This window comes from Pezoporus wallicus, unplaced genomic scaffold (genome assembly GCF_028554395.1).
Source record: "Pezoporus wallicus isolate ANWC-B61680 ecotype Strahan unplaced genomic scaffold, APGP_CSIRO_Pwel_v1 contig_4309, whole genome shotgun sequence".
Lineage (NCBI taxonomy): Eukaryota > Metazoa > Chordata > Aves > Psittaciformes > Psittacidae > Pezoporus > Pezoporus wallicus.
Genome location: NW_026638191.1, coordinates 3475378 through 3492944, shown reverse-complemented (window position 1 = coordinate 3492944; position 17567 = coordinate 3475378). Strand labels below are relative to the sequence as shown.

The 17567-nt window shown below is 54.5% G+C and overlaps 3 protein-coding genes across 3 annotated transcripts; all 3 read right to left on the bottom strand.

The window, feature by feature from the left end:
* Positions 1–381: 381 nt before the first annotated feature.
* LOC130599437 (probable UDP-sugar transporter protein SLC35A4) lies at positions 382–1475 on the bottom strand. The gene has a single exon (XM_057409901.1). The coding sequence runs from the start codon at positions 1468–1470 to the stop codon at positions 523–525; it is 948 nt and encodes a 315-aa protein (XP_057265884.1). The 5' UTR covers positions 1471–1475; the 3' UTR covers positions 382–522.
* A 66-nt stretch (positions 1476–1541) lies between these two features.
* LOC130599441 (SLC35A4 upstream open reading frame protein) lies at positions 1542–2657 on the bottom strand. The gene is made up of 3 exons (XM_057409908.1): positions 2548–2657; positions 2350–2448; positions 1542–2235 (listed from the first exon to the last, which is right to left on the bottom strand). Exons 1-3 carry the CDS (start codon positions 2560–2562, stop codon positions 2038–2040), a joined length of 312 nt encoding a protein of 103 aa, XP_057265891.1. The 5' UTR covers positions 2563–2657; the 3' UTR covers positions 1542–2037.
* Positions 2658–7952: 5295 nt separating this feature from the next.
* Positions 7953–13510, bottom strand: STING1 (stimulator of interferon response cGAMP interactor 1). Its single transcript, XM_057409900.1, has 6 exons — positions 13266–13510; positions 12509–12683; positions 11360–11468; positions 10967–11205; positions 9311–9497; positions 7953–8399 (listed from the first exon to the last, which is right to left on the bottom strand). The coding sequence occupies exons 1-6, from the start codon at positions 13508–13510 to the stop codon at positions 8206–8208; spliced, it is 1149 nt and encodes a 382-aa protein (XP_057265883.1). The 3' UTR covers positions 7953–8205.
* Between the last annotated feature and the right edge of the window lie 4057 nt (positions 13511–17567).

The following is a 17567-nucleotide window of genomic DNA, read 5'->3' as shown; positions in this document are numbered from 1 at the left end:
AATGGAGCCTAAGGACAGCAGCCCTTCAGCCAGGGGCTGGAGAAAGAGGTGGGAGATGCCCCCAGACACTGTGAGGCTCTGCAGGAAGCTTTATGCTGATGATTGGCATTAGCACCATCCACAGGAGCTGGAACAGCATCAGACCAACGCTGGTCTGGCAGCCCACAGCAGAGCTAACTGCTGCAGGAGTACAGGCACAAGAGATGGATACACTGGGGAAACAGCTTTAGAACACAAGATACCAGACAAAGCAGAGGCTCAGGACCCTTGAGGCTGGGCATGACTGCACAGGAATCCCAAGGCACAGAGCTGGAGCAGGGCACAGCTTTCCCTCTGGAACAGGGACAGAGCACTCTCATCCTCAGCACTCTTGTGCATGCACCCACCAGTAGTGACTCCCCACAATCACGAGGGCTAGGAGGCCGATGGGCAGAGCACTGCTGTGCTTTCAGCACCAGCACCAAACACCCCTGAGGAACAACCAAAGGCTGCCCCGGCACACGCAGGGCAGGAAGGCAGCAGCTACGTGAGCCCATAGTACAAGTGAACAGCGAGGCCGATGCACAAGACAGCAATGAAGAAGAGGAGAGTGAGCTGCAGATTGAAGAGGGTGACAGACAGGAGGGCATTGACCAGGATAGAGCAGGAGATGATGAAGAGCCTGGTGATGTTACTGCTGTGCTTCATCACCACAGACATGATCAAGCCATTCAAAGCCTGACTGACCACGATCACCAGCACCCAGGAGGAGAAGCCCTGCAAGAAACCGTCCTCTGTGCTGCTCCAGAAGTAGCCCATCAAGTTGAGCAGGACCCCAAAGAAGTAAAGGAAGAGGTTCTGCAGGCTGAGAGGCAGCGCCTGGGTCTTCAGGATGGCTTCTGTGTAGACAGCAGACAAGCCTGATATCAGGCAGTACACCGAGATCAGCACCAAGCCCACCAGTGTGATGTGCAGCTTCATCTCGGAGGGGCTGCCAGGGTCCTGCAGGCCCCCACAGCTGTAGCTCACTCCGGCAGCCACTAGCAGCAGAAGAGCCAGCCACTGGCGCATGCTGAGTCTTTGGCGTAGGAAGAGGCTGTAGAGGAGTGCGGTGCTGACGATCTTTAAGTTACTCAAGATCTGGTAGGTGCTGGGATCCATGAAGAGCTGCATGTGAACCACCAGGTTGTTGTTGGCAGCATAGAGCAGGGCAGAGAGGGCAAATGGGGCAACGTGGTGCCACGACACAGCGACTCCCAGCAGCTCCCGGTCCCAGGTCAGCAGGAACAGGAAGGAGAACACCAGCTTTGTCAGCTCGACAAGAACCACCACAGACGTGGAGCTGAAGGGGATCACCCCATCCACCTTACACTGGGTCAGGAGAGGGGCATGAGAGCCATATATGACTACAGACAAGAGCAGCATCAGTCCCCACAGGCCCCTCTGGAGCACCCAGTTTGCAGAGGCAGCAGCATTACCAAACATCACCATTTTCAAGCAGTAGCCAGCAAGGGCGAGCTGCTCTCAGTGCAGAGAGGCCAGACAGACTCGCAGCCTAAAACTTTCAAGAACAGACCAAATACCATGAATTTAATGAGCTTGATTAAGACGTTACCTGCTACATTTCCGATGCAGCAGAGAAGAATGATTTTGGTTTTCATAAGGAAGAGAACTACAAGCTTCCCCTGGAAGCCACACCAAGCATGTTCCTAAGGCAAAGCATGCGCTCAGCAGGAGGGATGTGTGGTGAACATGATGACATGTCACAGGCAGCCCTTCAGTCCGCAGGGGCATGGGGAGAGAGGTGAGGGTTAACAGCAGCTGGAGAACCATGAGCTGCTGGTGCTTCCAAGCTACTGTGTGTTAATGATCACTGCTGCCACAGTAATAAATACCCCATAACCAGACCTGCTGATGTCTCGCAATGATGTGGTGTAAAGCCCTTTTCCAGTGGAAAAGAACGGTGGCCGTGCCGTGCCTCTGACAGCCCTAGAAATCCCGTGTGCCTGCTAACTAAGGAACACTGTTCTACAGTCACTGCTGCCAAGGGACTCTTCGTTAGTCCCGGCCCTTTTTCAAGGAACTGACATATTCTCGGATTGTCTTTTCCACGTTGGGCACGGCGTAGTTCTGAGCAGCGTATATCCCTGTGCAGGTCCCGACCATGAAGCCCAGGACAGCCGAGAAACGGAGCTTGGCTACCAGGTAGCCTGCCAGGAAGCCTTTGAGGAAGGGCGACGCCAGCAGAGAGCCATCCTGAGGAAAGGAGCCAAGAGTGAGGCGGGCGGGCAGCGCAGGGGACACAGCTTCCCTCAGAAGCGGGGCCCGGCCGGCCCCAGGCACCACACGGGCGGGGGGGGAGAGCGTTACCTGCCCCACGCCTGCGTGCACCTCGTCCTCCACCCTGCGCTGCAGGCTCTCCAGCTGGTCCTTCAGGAAGGCGAGGTCCTTCAGCTTCGGCAGCGAGTCCTGAGGGGGAACACGAAGGCCGATGCGAGGCGACGGGAGGGACAACACAACGCTACCTCAGCCCTAGGCAGGCCGCTCCCGCCACCCCGCTCCACTCACCTTATCGTCCGCCATCTTAGCACAGGCACCACCCGCCGCGCATGCGCTGCTGGACGTTGATTGGCTGCTGGAGAGGGCGGTGACACCTACGCGCCCTTCCCGCAGCCGGCCCGCCCGGCGCCATCTTGGGGCGAGGCGGGGTCTGGCTGGCTGCCGGCGTGATGGCGGGAGCGCCGCCTTCCCTCAGAGGCGTCCAGTGGTGGCTGATGATGAGGAAGGAGCGCCCGGGAGGAGCTGGTGTGGGCCTGGTGGGCAGCAGCGCAGTCTGGTGTTGGTGTCAAGTACAAATGGCGGCACATGTTGGATTCCAAGTGTGATACCTTATCCTGTGCCTCACGATCCCTGCCCTGGCCCCAGGACAAGACAGCCATCCTTTGCCCAATAGCAAGAGGTGGAGGCAATGGCGCCTGGCTCTTTCCTGCTAAAGAGGTAACAGTGCCTGGCTTCATGAGGCAGTGTCCAGCCCAGGGGCAGCACCAGACACAGGAAAAGGAGACAACACGTCCCACCCTCATTCTCTCCCTTTCCTTCCGGGAGCAGGATGTGTTTGCGCAGGCACGTCTGGGGGCTCCTTCCTCTGTGGTCATAGCAGCTCGGATGTCAGAGCCCTTTGGCTGGGCACAGATCCATGGTCAGCAGCGTCACTCCTGCCCTGAGCAGCTTCGAGCCACACTGGCTGGGTATGGGGACACTCGGTGGTGATGGCAGCAGCGGGCTGGCTCCTGCTCCTCCTGCAAACCCCAGCACCACTGGGGATGAGGAAAGGACAAAAGTGACCCCCTAAAACCTTCAAGTTACTACCTAAAGACTGGAGCTGCAGTTCTCTCTCTGCTAAGAGGCTTGGGTTAGTAAAGAACTGCCACTAGAAGGCACCCTGTGCACCCCTGAGCCAACTGTGACCCAGCCTGGCACCCCAGATTAACCCTTCATCCCCTCTTGGGGCTTTAGGTTGTTTTCCCATTGTCTGTTCCCCTTTCTGTGAGACCTAAGCACCTCACAGTTGTGCTGGGGACCACATCTAACACATCGCAGAAGATGCCAGTGAGACGTGAACTGCAGCACTTTCAGCTTGGGAAACAGGCACTACAGAGCTAGAGGCAGGAATGAGAAGTGCACGTTTGAAATGAAGATTTCAGATGCTTGGCTGACTTTAATTAGAAATCGGGATATAGAGGTTGACATATATGTTATCCCAATGGATGTAAAGGCTTAAGGATCTGAAGGTGTGACTTTTCAGGCAGAACTGCGCGCTAAACCAGGCAGCATGCCCGAGCATTGAGACAGCCCTGTGAGGGCTTCCGGACTGCTGCTGGTGCTCATTTAATTTATAAAGTATATATAAAATACATACTATTATATATAATACAATATATAATGCTATAATAATGTATAATATGTATGTTTATATATTAACTTGAATTTAGGCACATTCCCTGCAGGTATTACCCTGCTCACACTGAGCCACTGGGAAGAGGCAATGAAAGGGACCTTGGAGGCAGTAGCAGTTGCAGCAGGAAGCAGAGGCAGTTAACTCCTAGCCAGTATAAATCCAAGAGATGTGAGTCCATCCCTCACTGACATCCCAAGCACTGTCTGCTTTGCTTTGCAGCATGAGAAGTTGTAGCACTAGGCATGAGGGAGCCATTTCCCTCAGCCCTTCACACCAACCCACTTTTCAAACAGGACTTCTACACGAAAGGTGAAATGAGAATACTTGGTGTGAATTAAGGGCCTTTCTTGGAGCACAGCTATAAAACCGGAAAAGCACAACTTGGTGCAGGCTGAGAACTGGGATGTGGTTAAAAAGCAACACTTGAGGGCAGCACAGCCCTGTTGAACGATGGTTGCTGCTCACGGAGCTGGTTCCTCATGAAGGGTGGACCAGTCACCGACCTCACAAGCAGAAGATGCGGTTTTACTAGACATGTTCGAGAGGAACGTCAGGTGTGAAGCCAGCCGAGAGGAGTCACCAGACTGAAGGTACCAGTTGGCAATAAAGGCCGCAGTTTGTTGTTGAACAACAAAAGGTCTCTACAGTTTTCTTGCTGTTTAGCACTGGATCAGAAGCAACACAAAACACTTGTAGGTCTGAGGTGCCAGCATCCATCACAAACCAGCACGAATATGGAGGATATTTCCCAGAAGAGCTAGATGATGGTTTTTGCTCCCAAACGATTGTGCCTCTCACACAGAGCATGCCAGAGCAGGGGCACAGCAAACGATGCAGTCACTACTGTGGTCACATGAGACCATTCCTTATTCTCCAAAGCAGCCGATTAAAACCAGGAGGGAAATGTCTCTGCTGATGCTCCATCACTGGTTTTGTGCCATTTAAAGAAGCAGGAAGCTGGATGCTGTGAGGCATCTTTTAATTGCCAATAGTTCTTGAAATTAGCACTGATGATGGTGCCTATATTTACAGGGACCTGCTCAGTAGTTATACAGACACTGACCTCTCAGCCCCAAACCCAGCAGTAAAATGGAAGCAGAGGAGCTCTCCTTTCTAGTCTTTGTGATCCAGAGTCACAAAGGGACTTCTTAGAGGTGCTGCTCTGCTTTCAGCAGCCTCCTGCACAATGTGTTCACCCTCCCAAAGGATGCTCATGTGTTGACACCAGGCTCGTGATGAGTGCCCAGTGCTCCTGCCTCCCACCATGGCTGTGTGGGATGGAAATGGCTCCTGAGCCAAAAGCATTTCCCATCCTCAACCTAACAAGGGCATGGCAGCTTTGAGCTCCATCCCTGTCTTTTACATGGAACTGAGAGTCCATCTAGCTTGAGTCAGCCTGAAAATTTCTGGGTCTTCCAGTGCAGTGATAATACACACATCTTTCCAGAGAGAGAGTTCAGAGGGATTTTTGGCAGTAAGGGGGGTGCAAACTCCATAATTCCTAAATTCACCATTCAAAAACCACAAATTCAGACCATTTTTTCTCCATCTTCCCCATCTGCCTGACCCAGACAATTGCTGTATTTGTGCATATGGCAGGTCAGGCTGCACTTCTGGCTTCTCATCCCAGGGAAAGGGGAAGACATACAAGTGCAGGAGTAAAGACACTCTTGTAACAGGCACACGTATGTCGTGCAGAACTGGTCACTTTGTCTTTCATGGTAAAAGCCCAAGCGGCTGCTCTGCAGTGGGGCTTGGAGACAACACACGTATCAGCCACTCTGAGGTTAAAAAATAAGGCTCTTTGCTGTGTAGAGCAGGATGGATTGCTACGGGCAGTTCATAGTGATTTCTTATGCCCAAAAGGAGCAAAGAGCAAAGCATGCTTCAGAAAGGATGCCTAGGGCTGGTCCTTTGGTTGCAAATGAGCAGGAGCTGGGCTTTACATCCGAATGGTACTAACAAAGCCTGGTGGAAGAACAGCAAAGACGTGAGGAAAGGGTGTGAGAAGCCTTGTCCTTGGCACCCCAGCTGAGCCCTGGCTGCAGGGAGGGTGCAGCCATGCTGTGCCTCACTCTGTGCCTCGCTCACCCGGACATCCACTGAGAACTTGACCGTGGACCTGCCTGTTACTGGGTGATGGACCTCGGACCTGCTCAGCTCACCTGACTGAGCTGTGGTGGCATTGCTGCTCCCTGCCTTTGGCTGGGGTGTGGGTCTGCTGCTCCCTGGTGCTTCTCCTTCATCCTGAGGGAAGGGAAGAGCTACACAGGCTCTGGAGCAGTGCTGGAGGAAGATGTTGCAAGACCACGCTGCTGCTTCTGGCTGTTCCTGTGTTCTGAGCTCAGCCCTGATGCCACACGTTTATCCTGAGTCTCAGGAGGTACCCACAGCGTTAGCTCTGTGTCCTTGGAACACTGCTCCTAAACAGGATGTGGGGATCAGGACCATGCCCTGTCCCCTCAGGAGCATCACTCTGCTCCCTGCACCCCGGGGTATGTGTCTTCTACCAGGAGCAGGAGGTCCCTCCCCTGCAGCAGCAGTTTTCCCCTCTCCCTCTCTGGCCAATGCAGAACCGGGCACTCTGCACATCCTGGAGGCCTTGGCAAAGATCCCCATCACCTCTGCAAGCCACCGGGCTGAAAGGAGCTGGCTCTTGGTCTTTGCTGTCACAAACCCTCCCTTAACAGCCCTTTCATCTGCCGGTTTTGTCTCCTGCACAGATGCAGCGCCCAGGGATTATGCTGCAGATTAAGGTTTTACTGAGTCCTGAAATGGGTTCCAATTCCCACTCCCAGCAGGACCAACATGTAGCCAAATCTCCTCTGAAAGCTTGGAGCTGGGGAGAGGCATCTCCCACCATGTTCTGCCACATGCATGTGGCTGATACTCACCCGGGGTGCTGTGCTGAGGGGCAGCTGCCAGCTAAGAGCAGTTTTATCCTGGGAAAGTTCAGGAGATGCAGAAGGAACTGCAGTTGTCTCAGCAGTGGCTGAAATCACAGAGTGTCAGACTGGTTTGGGTTGGAAGGGACCTTAAAGCTCATTCAGCTCCAACCCCGTGCCACGGGCAGGGACACTTTTCACTAGATCAGGTTGCTCCAAGCCCCATCCAACCTTCCTTGAACACTGCCAGGGATGGGGCAGCCACAGCTTCTCTGGGCACCCTGTGCCAGCGCCTCAGCACCCTCACAGGGAAGAGCTTCTGCCTAAGAGCTCATCTCAATCTCCCCTCTGGCAGGTTAAAGCCGTTCCCCTTGTCTTGTCCCTACAGGCCCTTGTCCAAAGCCCCTCTCCAGGTTTCTTGGAGCCCCTTTGGGATTTTGCTGTCTCCCCAGCTGGGAAGACTTCTGGCAGCAGCTGACCATGGGGACTGTGTTTCTTGGCCACTTCCTTGGCCCTGGCAGTCCCTCTGGAGCAGGTTCTGTCCCCTGTCCTGCTTCTGCCTGACCAGCTGAGGCCCTAATAGGGAGGGCCTGCCTTGCTGGACTTGTTGGGGACATCTCACCCTCAAGCACAGAGGGCTGAGCAGCTCAGACATGGGATATCTTGCACCTAAACCCCCATGAATGTTGTCCCAGGACTGCACCCTGCACTTTTCCCAGAGCTCCAGAGGTCTGGCAAGTCCTTTGGGCCTGGAGAAACACTTCTCTGGGGTGCTTGGGAGCAGTGTGGGCATGGAAATTACTGGATGGAGCAAAGGCAGGGAGGTTTCTGGCATTTTGGACCACCAGTTGTCAAGACAGTGCAAGTCCTCCACATCCCAAATGGGTGGAATTGAGGCTGTGTGTAAGCACACAGTGGATTCATGAGGCTGGAGAGTGCCCTTAAGTCCTGCATGTAGTCCTTGTGCCTGCAGCAACCATGAGATTAGTGAAGCCAGGGTGGAAGGACGTATTGGACCCAGCACACACATCCACACTCGTGGCTGGGATTTCCAAAGCCCTATCTAGCACCACAGGATCACCGAGGGCAGGCTGCACATCATACCGGAGATTTGGGATTAACACAACTTGCCCAGAGGAAAATGCTTTATATGACACAAATCAAAGCAGACTGAAACCAAACCCAAACATTCACAGATGACTATATGAGATGGACATAATGAAGATAGAAAGCGTGTCACAGGGCTGTGGTTTGAGGCAGCAGTTTCCAGTAACCATGATGCACAGGAGGCTTTGGTGGGCAGTTCCTGCAGGAGGCTGGGGCTCACTGCCATGGGCAGCAATTGCTGCAGGAGAAAGGGGCTGGGGCAGTGCTTTAGGTGCTTTAGAAGCCATCACTTCGCAGTGCCTGTGGCAGGTCTGAGCTGCTGATCTGAAGGCTGAGCTCTGCTGAGTCGAGGGTGGTGGATGGGGTGTGGGGGATGTTCTCCTCCTGCACTGTGTACTCCTCACAGTGCTGCTGCTGGAGGTGCCACAGGATCTCTCTGGACAAGAAATGGGGCTCTGCTTCTCCTGACTCTGGAACAGAAAGAGAACAGACTTTCACTGGTCAGCCCAAGACAGGGGGGTGAGCAGAGAGCAGTTTCTGCATACACAGGATTCCCTGGGAAGTCAAAACATAGTTCTTGCTTCCTCCTTTCAGCTTCTCAGAAGAGAGAAGTTAAAAGACAAAGTATAGGAAGGAGAGTGAAATACAAGGCACCATGTTGTGGTGGGAACTAGCTCGCTGAATAGAAATGCTTCTCCCCTTCAGGGAGAGACCTGAATTTCCTCTGAAAAACAATGAGGTTCACTTCAGCAAGAAGCACAAAGCTGTTGTCAGGCCCTGCTGTTCTGGAGGTGTGGAGAAGGGAAATGAAAGGAAGATGAGAGGGAAATTGTCGCTCCTGGACTCCTGGACTCCCAGAATCCCAGACAGGTTTGGATTGAAGTGACCTTAAAGCTCATCCAGCTCCAGCCCCCTGCCACGGGCAGGGACACCTTTCACTAGAGCAGGCTGCTCCAAGCCCTGTCCAACCTGGCCTTGAACACTGCCAGGGATGGGGCAGCCACAGCTTCTCTGGGCACCCTGTGCCAGCGCCTCAGCACCCTTACAGGGAAGAGCTTCTGCCTAAAAGCTCATCTCAGTCTCCCCTCTGGCAGGTTAAAGACATTCCCCCTGTCCTGTCCCTGCAGGCCCTTGTCCAAAGCCCCTGTCCAGGTTTCCTGTAGCCCCTTTAGGCACTGGAGGTGCTCTGAGGTATCCCCTTAAGCCTTCTCTTCTCCAGGCTGACCCAGCCCAGCTCTGTCAGCCTGGCTCCAGAGCAGAGCTGCTCCAGCCCTCGCAGCACCTCCATGGCCCACTTCCCCTTGTTTGCCCTGATCTGACTTCACTCAAGGGCTGGGAGAGCACAGCCACCATGTGGGCACCCTCCTGCCTCCTCACTCACCCTCATAGGCAATGAGCCGGTAGGTACCCACGCACTCCTTGGAGCATTTCAGGATCTCCTCCAAGGTCCTGTAGAAAATCTTGGCCTGTTCCAGGCGGTCCTCCCGGCTGAAGGCAGCACACTCATCCTGGGACATGGTGTAGAGGGACTGCAGCGGGGTGGCATATTCCACTGCACAGTGCCAGAGCTGAAGGGAAGAAAAAGACATGAGGGCAGGAGAGCCAAACACCCAGCAAAGGGCTGCCAGGGGACCCTGGTGCTGGGCAGAACCCTCAAGACACCTCAGCAGCAACCTGCCCTGCCCTGGTGCTGTGTGCTGGACTAATGGGAGGTTGAGACGAGCTCTTAGGCAGAAGTTCTTCCCTGTGAGGGTGCTGAGGCACTGGCACAGGGTGCCCAGAGAAGCTGTGGCTGCCCCATCCCTGGCAGTGTTCAAGGCCAGGTTGGACACAGGGGCTTGGAGCAAGCTGCTCTAGTGGAAGGTGTCCCTGTCTGTGGCAGGATGTTGGAACTGTCTGATCACACCTTCTCTGTGGCTTCTCTGCTGGACAAGTGGAAGTCTGAGCATCCTAATGGAGCACAGGAGGATGGAGAAGAGGATAAACACTGGCAAGATGAATGCACAGCTAGGAGGCTGATCAAACAAATGAGATTTTTTAAAGCCGTAAGAATTCCAAGGAGGAGCAGGGTTGCCAGTAAGTCTTATACTGGGTAAACTGGAAAGTTTAATAAAGTATTAGAATGAAGAGGGAAGGGATGCCTGGGTAAATTGTAGAAAGAGCTTCCAGCTTTTGGAGGGAGATGCCCCAGTGACCCAGTGCTGGTGCCAAGGTGTGGGTTTTATTGACAGCACACAGAGAGTCGGGACAGGTCCAGGCTGCAGAGCTGCTGGAGCTCACTTGGAGGCGAGTGACTCAGCAGGAGGCTGGCAGATGAAATACAGCATCAGTGTGTGCATTGTGGCAGGAAAAGCCTGATGCTGAGTGCACTTTCCCAGAAGCAGGGCTAGAAAGTGGCTCTGGAGCCCCTGCAGGCAGCAACTCAGTGCTCAGGCACCAGCAAAAGGCCAATTAGGGGGACCCAGTTGGGAAGCATTGCTCTGCCAACACTTCGATCCATGGCTGTGTCAGCAAGACCAGTGTTCCTTCCTCCACAGAGGCCCAACTGCCTGGAGATGTGGAAGGAGATGAGTGCAGTGTGAGATGAAGGGATTTAGGGCTTATCAGCCTGAAAAAGAGGTGACTGGGCCATTGGGAGTCAAATGATGTAATGACTCACACAGACATCTTCAAGCACGTCTTCACAACAGAAATATTCACTTGTCCCATGGGAAGTGCTGCTCTGTACCCCACAGCTGCTGCTTTGTGCTCTGGTCTCTGCTGCTTTCTGGACTCACATGTGCTCCAGGAGGAGTTAAGTGAGCCCAACATCCCTGAAAGGGCTGAGCCTGGGAGGAGGCAGTCAGCAGGAATGTGTGCAGATGGGCTTCATTGACCAGGACCTCTCCATCTCACAGAAGCCTGCTGAAAGCTGGGAGTGTCTAAGAGAAGAGGGGACACTGTCCTGCCCTTACGGCTGCTTCTGGGCCAGGGTCTAGGCCAGGAGGACCTTTGGGCTGATGCATGCTGACCACTGGCCTGACGCTGCACTCAATACCTTGTTATCTTCATCCCTGATGGCATAGAGGCTGTGTTTGTAGACCCTGTTTTTGGTGCCAGCTCGGGTCAGAGTGGTTTCCGTGAGGTCTGTCAGGTACTGGATGTTGCTGTCAGCTTTCTCCAGGTCATCACAAACATCACAGCTCAGAGGGACCAAGATGTGGAGCTTCCAGGTCTCCCTGCATGACAGCACGCTGGGGTTGGCTCTGCTGAATTCCTCCATTGACTTTTGCAGCCCTGGTGGAAGAGAGCATGGGGCAGAGGGGCCTGGTGTGAGTCCAGCTCTTTCTGCCTTGTTCCCCATTTCCCTGCTAACACTAAAAGTGGGAGGATTGTTATTAGGAGCTTTTTCTATCTCTAGGCATGATAATGCAGGGGAACAGCTACGTACGTGGCAGGACTATTTTTAGGTACCCAATATAATAAGACCAGGCAAGTCCATGAGCGACGTTCTGCTTGGACCTCTCGGACATCTCGGACACCTCCACTGCTGAGGGCTTCTGCAGAGGGAACAAAGACAGAGCAAGTGTGGTGAAAGCAGCACCTGGGCTTTTCTGCAATGCTTGGTTCTCTGCAGGGATTGGGAGCAAATTGATCCAGTGGTGAGCTCCCTGCAGCCCCTTCCACCACCACAGCCCCTGGACATGTGGCAGATGATGCTGGGGCAAGTTGGGCATGTTTCCGGCTGCACCATCAATCGGGATTGTGTGTCCCATTGCAATTTGTGGCTCTGCCCAGTGTTTCCAGCATCTGAGAGGGGACATTCCACCACCTGATAGTGGGTTTTCCAGGGCCACCAGTGGCTCCTGCCAGCTCTGTGTGTTCATTAGGGTGGTGAGGCACTGGCACAGGGTGCCCAGAGAAGCTGTGGCTGCCCCATCCCTGTCAGTGTTCAAGGCCAGGTTGGACAGGGCTTGGGGCAAGCTGCTCCAGTGGAAGGTGTCCCTGCCCATGGCAGGGGGTTGGAACTGGATGAGTTTAAGGTCCCTTCCAGCACAAACCAGTCTGATTCTGTGAGTCTATGATTTAGGTGGAAATGGGTGTTCTGTCCCCAAAACACCTTTCTGAACCCACATGATCCCTCTCCCCATCCAGCTCAGCTGGGGTAAAGCAGAGCCCTGGAGTGCTGAAGAGGTACCTGGAGTTTGGCTCTGCCCACACCCCACTCCTGTAATGAACCCTTTGGACACCACAGAGCCACCCTTTCCCTCAAGCACCATCCTGACTGGCACATTAAAAAATACCTGGGTTTTTGTGTCAGTGGGGCTCTGGCTGTTGAGGGCTGCTGCCAGCACCCTGGCAGGGCTGTGCTCATTCAAAGGCAGCCTGGCAACTCCTGCCTATAGCATGGCAGCATAGGGTTGAAGAGATCAGCCCTTCAGGGCTGAGCTGATGAGAGTGTTTCTCCTGCTGTGGGGCAGGAAGTGGATGGGCTGTATGTGCAGGGGCTGCACAGACCTGGGCCTTGTGCCCCCACCACTGCTTAGGGCTCAAAGTGCTCCCTGGGTAGTCAGTCAGGTCAGAGGTGTTGGTGCCTTACGTGAAGCCCCAGGGTGAGGCTGAGGAGATGGCACAGGGCAGCCAGGCTGAGGTGGAGGCCAAGCTTCTGCCTGTCTTCATCGAGAAGAGACACATATGCTAAGGTGCAGAGGAGCAGTGTGGGCCAGCGCAGCGGGAAGCAGGCTCTCAGCACCCTCCAGAAACTGCCGCGGTGCCTGCAGGGGACAGGGAGACAGGAGATAGCAGCCACTGCAGCACATGGGGCACTGGCCAGGGGATGCTCCCACTCCCTGCCACTGCTGCTGACTTCTGGAGCCCTGTGAGACCCTGCTCAGTGTACACCGGGTGCCTTCAGCCCTGACAGAGCTTGGGTCACTTGCAGCACCCATGCGCGTCAGAGGGGAGCAGATGCAGTGTCACACTGGACAGCAAGGGAAGACTATCTCCAACAATTCCACACCCACCAGTACAGAGTGGTAGGCAGCGGCTGGGGGCTGAGGTCTTACACAGGGGAAGGGCACACTGGGGACCTACCAGAGGAGAGGAGAAGAGAGGAAAGGTCAGGTCCATGCTGGATGGGAGCTGGGCAGATAGGAGATGGGGAAAGAAAGGGAGGAAGATGAGAGAGAGAGCAGGCTGATGGAGAGCAGTGTGTGCTGCTGGGGCTCAGCAGACCGATGCCACAGAGGGCACAAGCAGGAGAGAGGGCCAGATGCCTCCCCAGCATCCAGAGGCTATGCCCTTGTCCCCAGGGTGGCCCTGAAGCCTGGGATGGAACCCCTGCCAGGCTGTCTCACCTGGACTGGAGGTGGAAGATCTCCTCTGCCAGGTAGCAGGTGCCCTTGAGCAGCACCCCGATCTGCAGCGCCAGAAAGTGGCAGGTGAGGCTGCGGGCGGTGGGCACGAGGGGCTCCCCGGTCAGGTACAGCGCTGCGGCACACACAGCCAGGAGCAGGTACACGGCGCCCTGTGCTCGGCTTCCCCGCGCCCTGGGGATGAGCAGGGTGCTGTGGTGCTGAGGCCGCCACGGTCCCTGAGACATCTGCGGCAGAGAGCAGGGGTCAGCAGTGACCACTGTCCCCAGCACCCACTGTGGGGAGTGGAGAAGGGGGACACACGAACATCCAGCGCTCACTGAGCACCCCAAAGCTTGCAACAGAGCCCTCTCCATACTGCTGAAATGCAGTTGCTTCAGGGGAGGTTCCCTTGTGTGCTGCCCAGGGCAGCTCCCTGTGCCCAAATGGGCATGGCAAGCAGGGCCTGGGTGGCCACCCCACTCCCAGATCTCATCCTCATGCCAGCTCTTCCTGCTCTGCAGCCACAGGGCCTGGGGGAGCAGTGAGTGCTCCTTGTTGTACTCACCTCAGCCGCTACCAGCTGCTGCCTGGGCTTCCTGCACCCGGGTTCATGGGCTGTGCTCCAGCCTGGGTGGCTGCTGCTGCACACAAAGACCTGGAGCGCCTTAGCAAGCTCGTGGTGCCCCAAGTGGAACTGCACTTCCCAGCACCACGGAAAATGAAAATGAAAGGAGCAATCAAACCTGCAGAGCCCTCCCACTCTGCGGCCCATACACAGCACCCAGGAAACCCAGGCACTGGTGCATGGAGCAGGTTTCAAACGTGACTTCTGGGAAGCCTGAACATACCTGTCAGGTCACAGCGGGGCTGAGCCAAGCTGCAGTAAGGAAGAGCACAAGAATTGATGGAGATTTAATTTACTGAGTGCAGCAGGTTTCCAGGGGTGAAACAGAAGCAAATTCCTTCTGGAAGAGAGGGGGACTCACAGTGCACACACAGCTCCGGGAGGCACTGACTCAGGAGGCAGTGCCCATGGACACTCCAGCAACAGCAGGAGCTCCCTGCAGCCACGCTCTTGCTGGTCAGTAAGGCCCTCCAGCCTCTTGGATGCCCGGTCCTGGTGGCCACAGACTCAGAGTAGCAGATGTACTCTGGGGCAACATCACAAGAGGGATGTGGAGCTGTTGCAGTGAGTTCAGAAGCCACGGAGATGTTGAGAGGGCTGGAGCAGCTCTGCTCTGGAGACAGCTGCTCCTGGCAGGAGCACCAACCAGCAAGGGGAAAAGTGGCTTCTCTGTGAAAGACACAAAGGTTTAGCAGCTCTGGAGGCAAGGAAGGGGAGCAGGTCCTCTGCTGTCCCCCGAGAGGCAGAGCTTTCTTCTCCCTAACCCTTCACTTTCTCTACTGCTCCAGCTCTGTTGTTCTGGGAATTTTTTTCTTTGGAGCTTAGAAGCACCAAACAGTGGTTAAGTGTGGGATCCTTCCTTTTCCACCTGTGTTTTACCTCCTTTAGCTTTATTCACTGTCTAACAAAGGCCTCATTGGTTGGTAAAGTCTAGGAACATCAGATTTAGCCAGTGAGGCTGGGCTGTTTGCACTCCTTTGAGTTCTTGAGCCTTTGCCTAACCATGCCTAAGTCTTTTTTCCTCATACAGCACTGCAAGATGGCCCTGTGGAGCAGAGCTGCTCAGAGGAAGATGGTGAAGGAAAGACACATGGAGGCATGTGAGGATAAGGCAGGACTGAGCTAACTCCTCCAGTGATGCTCTGCTGGTTTGTAGCGGGTGATGCTGGCACAGAATGATGTTGGCAGGCACAGAGAGCAGAGTACAGCTGGGGACAAAAGACCCCGCAATGCCCTGGCTCTTCAGGCTGAGAGAGTGAAGGCAGAGCTGCAGGTGAAATGCCTCCTGAAATGCCAGTTTAGGTACAGGGTGAGGGGCCAGTAGCCACCAGCATGGAGAGGCAGCCCCTGCCTAAGCAATAAGTGCTTTGTCTGCAGCAGGGGCTGCTATGGATGGGGAACAGCCAGGAATTCTCAGAGTAGATGCAGCCCCGAGCACCTTCTCTGGTGCTGGGGAGCAGAGCTCAACCTTTTGGAGAAGAGGACCAGGATATGAGCTCATGTAGGGTAAAGAAAAGTGCATATGGGTCAATCGGACTGTTTGGGAAGGGGTGGGAAGAGACTGAAACCTGCAGGAGGATACCTGGAAAAGTCGGAGGTGGGGTGGAAGAGAAGCAGAGAGAAAGGTAGTAGGTGGGAGAAGGATGTCCTAACAAGAGAAAGTAGAAAATGAGAGGGACAGGACAAGGGGAATGGCTTTAACCTGCCAGAGGGGAGGCTGAGATGAGCTCTTAGGCAGAAGCTCTTCCCTGTGAGGGTGCTGAGGCACTGACACAGGGTGCCCAGAGAAGCTGTGGCTGCCCCATCCCTGGCAGTGTTCAAGGCCAGCTGGACACAGGGGCTTGGGGCAAGCTGCTCTAGTGGAAGGTGTACCTGCCTGTGGCAGGTGTTGGAACTGGGTGAGCTTTAAGGTTTCCAACCTAAAGCTGCCTGGGATTCTGGGATTATACAAAAACGTTGGAAGAAAAGCAGTTTTGTCTCTGTCCCAAGACTGGGGGAGCAGTAAGGGCCAGGACTACTTGGGGTTAGCGTTGAGCATTTCCAGCTCCCCGTACTGGTGGAGACTGGTGTGGCTGGGAAGGACAGCAGCCTTCCTTGTGGTTGTTCTCTGCTCTTCTGCAACCAAGGGGTGTCCAGCAACTCAAAAGGTGACAGAAGGGGAAAAAGCCAGAAAGCACAAAAGTAACTGAAGCACACACCACCCCAAAAACCATTTTTATGAATCAGCGATTTATTTTCTCCATACCAAGTGTGAAGGAGAACAGAGAAATTAACTCAAAACACACCCTATGCTAAAGACACCAGCCTCTAAAGCCTCCTGTTTGAGCCTTTCATCCCTCTCTGCCAAGAGATGCACAGAAGGTGTGAGATTGACAAGAACAGTGAAAATTAACCCTGCTGCAGGACCAGGTGAGGGGAAGACTGGTAGTAACAGAGAAACAGTATAATCCACTAAAAATGTTAGCTACACAAGAGGGAAATCCATAGAAAACCAGGCTTCCCTGTAAAGGAATAAAACTGGATGGGTTTTGGGGAAGTCTGATCTTCCAATCCTGATTAAAAATGCTCTTGGCATTTTCCTACTTGCCCTGGTAGTAGGACTGCCAACCTGGAAGTGACTGGAAGCCCACCACAAACCCAGGATGGAGGGCAAGTCCCATGATCCATCTCATGATCCAAAGCTGGCGACAGGAAGAGAAGCAGAAGCAACAGAAACAGCCCTCATTTGATGTAGATTTGAAAACATCTTGCTATTACAAGATGTCCCATGGGTGTGTGTATGTGCAGGCAGTTTGGCTGTCAGCCTGAACAACCCTGCTTGATTGGGTGCACTCCTTAGCCCAAGCAGCGTCCTGTTCCCAGCCTCCTTCACTGGTTTCTGTGATTCAGACCTGGAGGGAAGCTGCCCTTTGCTCTGAGCTGACTGTTCATGGCAGTTATCACACTCTGACAGTGCAGTTACACAAAGAGGACATGTTACAGGCTCAGGGGCTCACTAGGGCTGCACAGAACCCTTCAGCTTGTTGGTACCCATCAGGATTACCACTGGATGAAGTCCCTTTGCAATGAGCTGCTCAGTCATCTCAGAACAGTTGTTGGTTTTGCCCATGGGGTTTCTCCATGCAGATGCTGGATGGAAATGACCTGGATGGAAGAAACCTCTGCTCACCACGGCTATTGGTGCTGTTGCTGCTGGAGAGCCTTGAACTCCCTCCATGCTGCCTGATGGGTACTGAGCTTTGTGTTCTTCACCCCACACTGGTTGTGGCACTGGAGATCCGTCACAATTTAAGCATGTGTGATGGCTTAAAGCTTTATTACACAGCCATGCCATGGCCTACTTGATGTGCTTTCACCATGTGTCCTCCCAGGCCTAAAAATGAATTCGTCAAATCCCAGACTGGTTTGGGTTGGAAGCGATCTTAAAGCTCCTCCAGCTCCAACCCCCTGCCACGGGCAGGGACACCTTCCACTGGAGCAGCTTGCTCCAAGCCCCTGTGTCCAACCTGGCCTTGAACACTGCCAGGGATGGGGCAGCCACAGCTTCTCTGGGCACCCTGTGTATAACCCCATGGCACTCGAAGGGGGTCTGCGGCCTGGGCCCCATCTCCCGGGGCGGTTCCGTACCCGGGCCGCTGAGCCCCGCCTGACCACCAGGGCCGGGCCCCCTCAGGCCA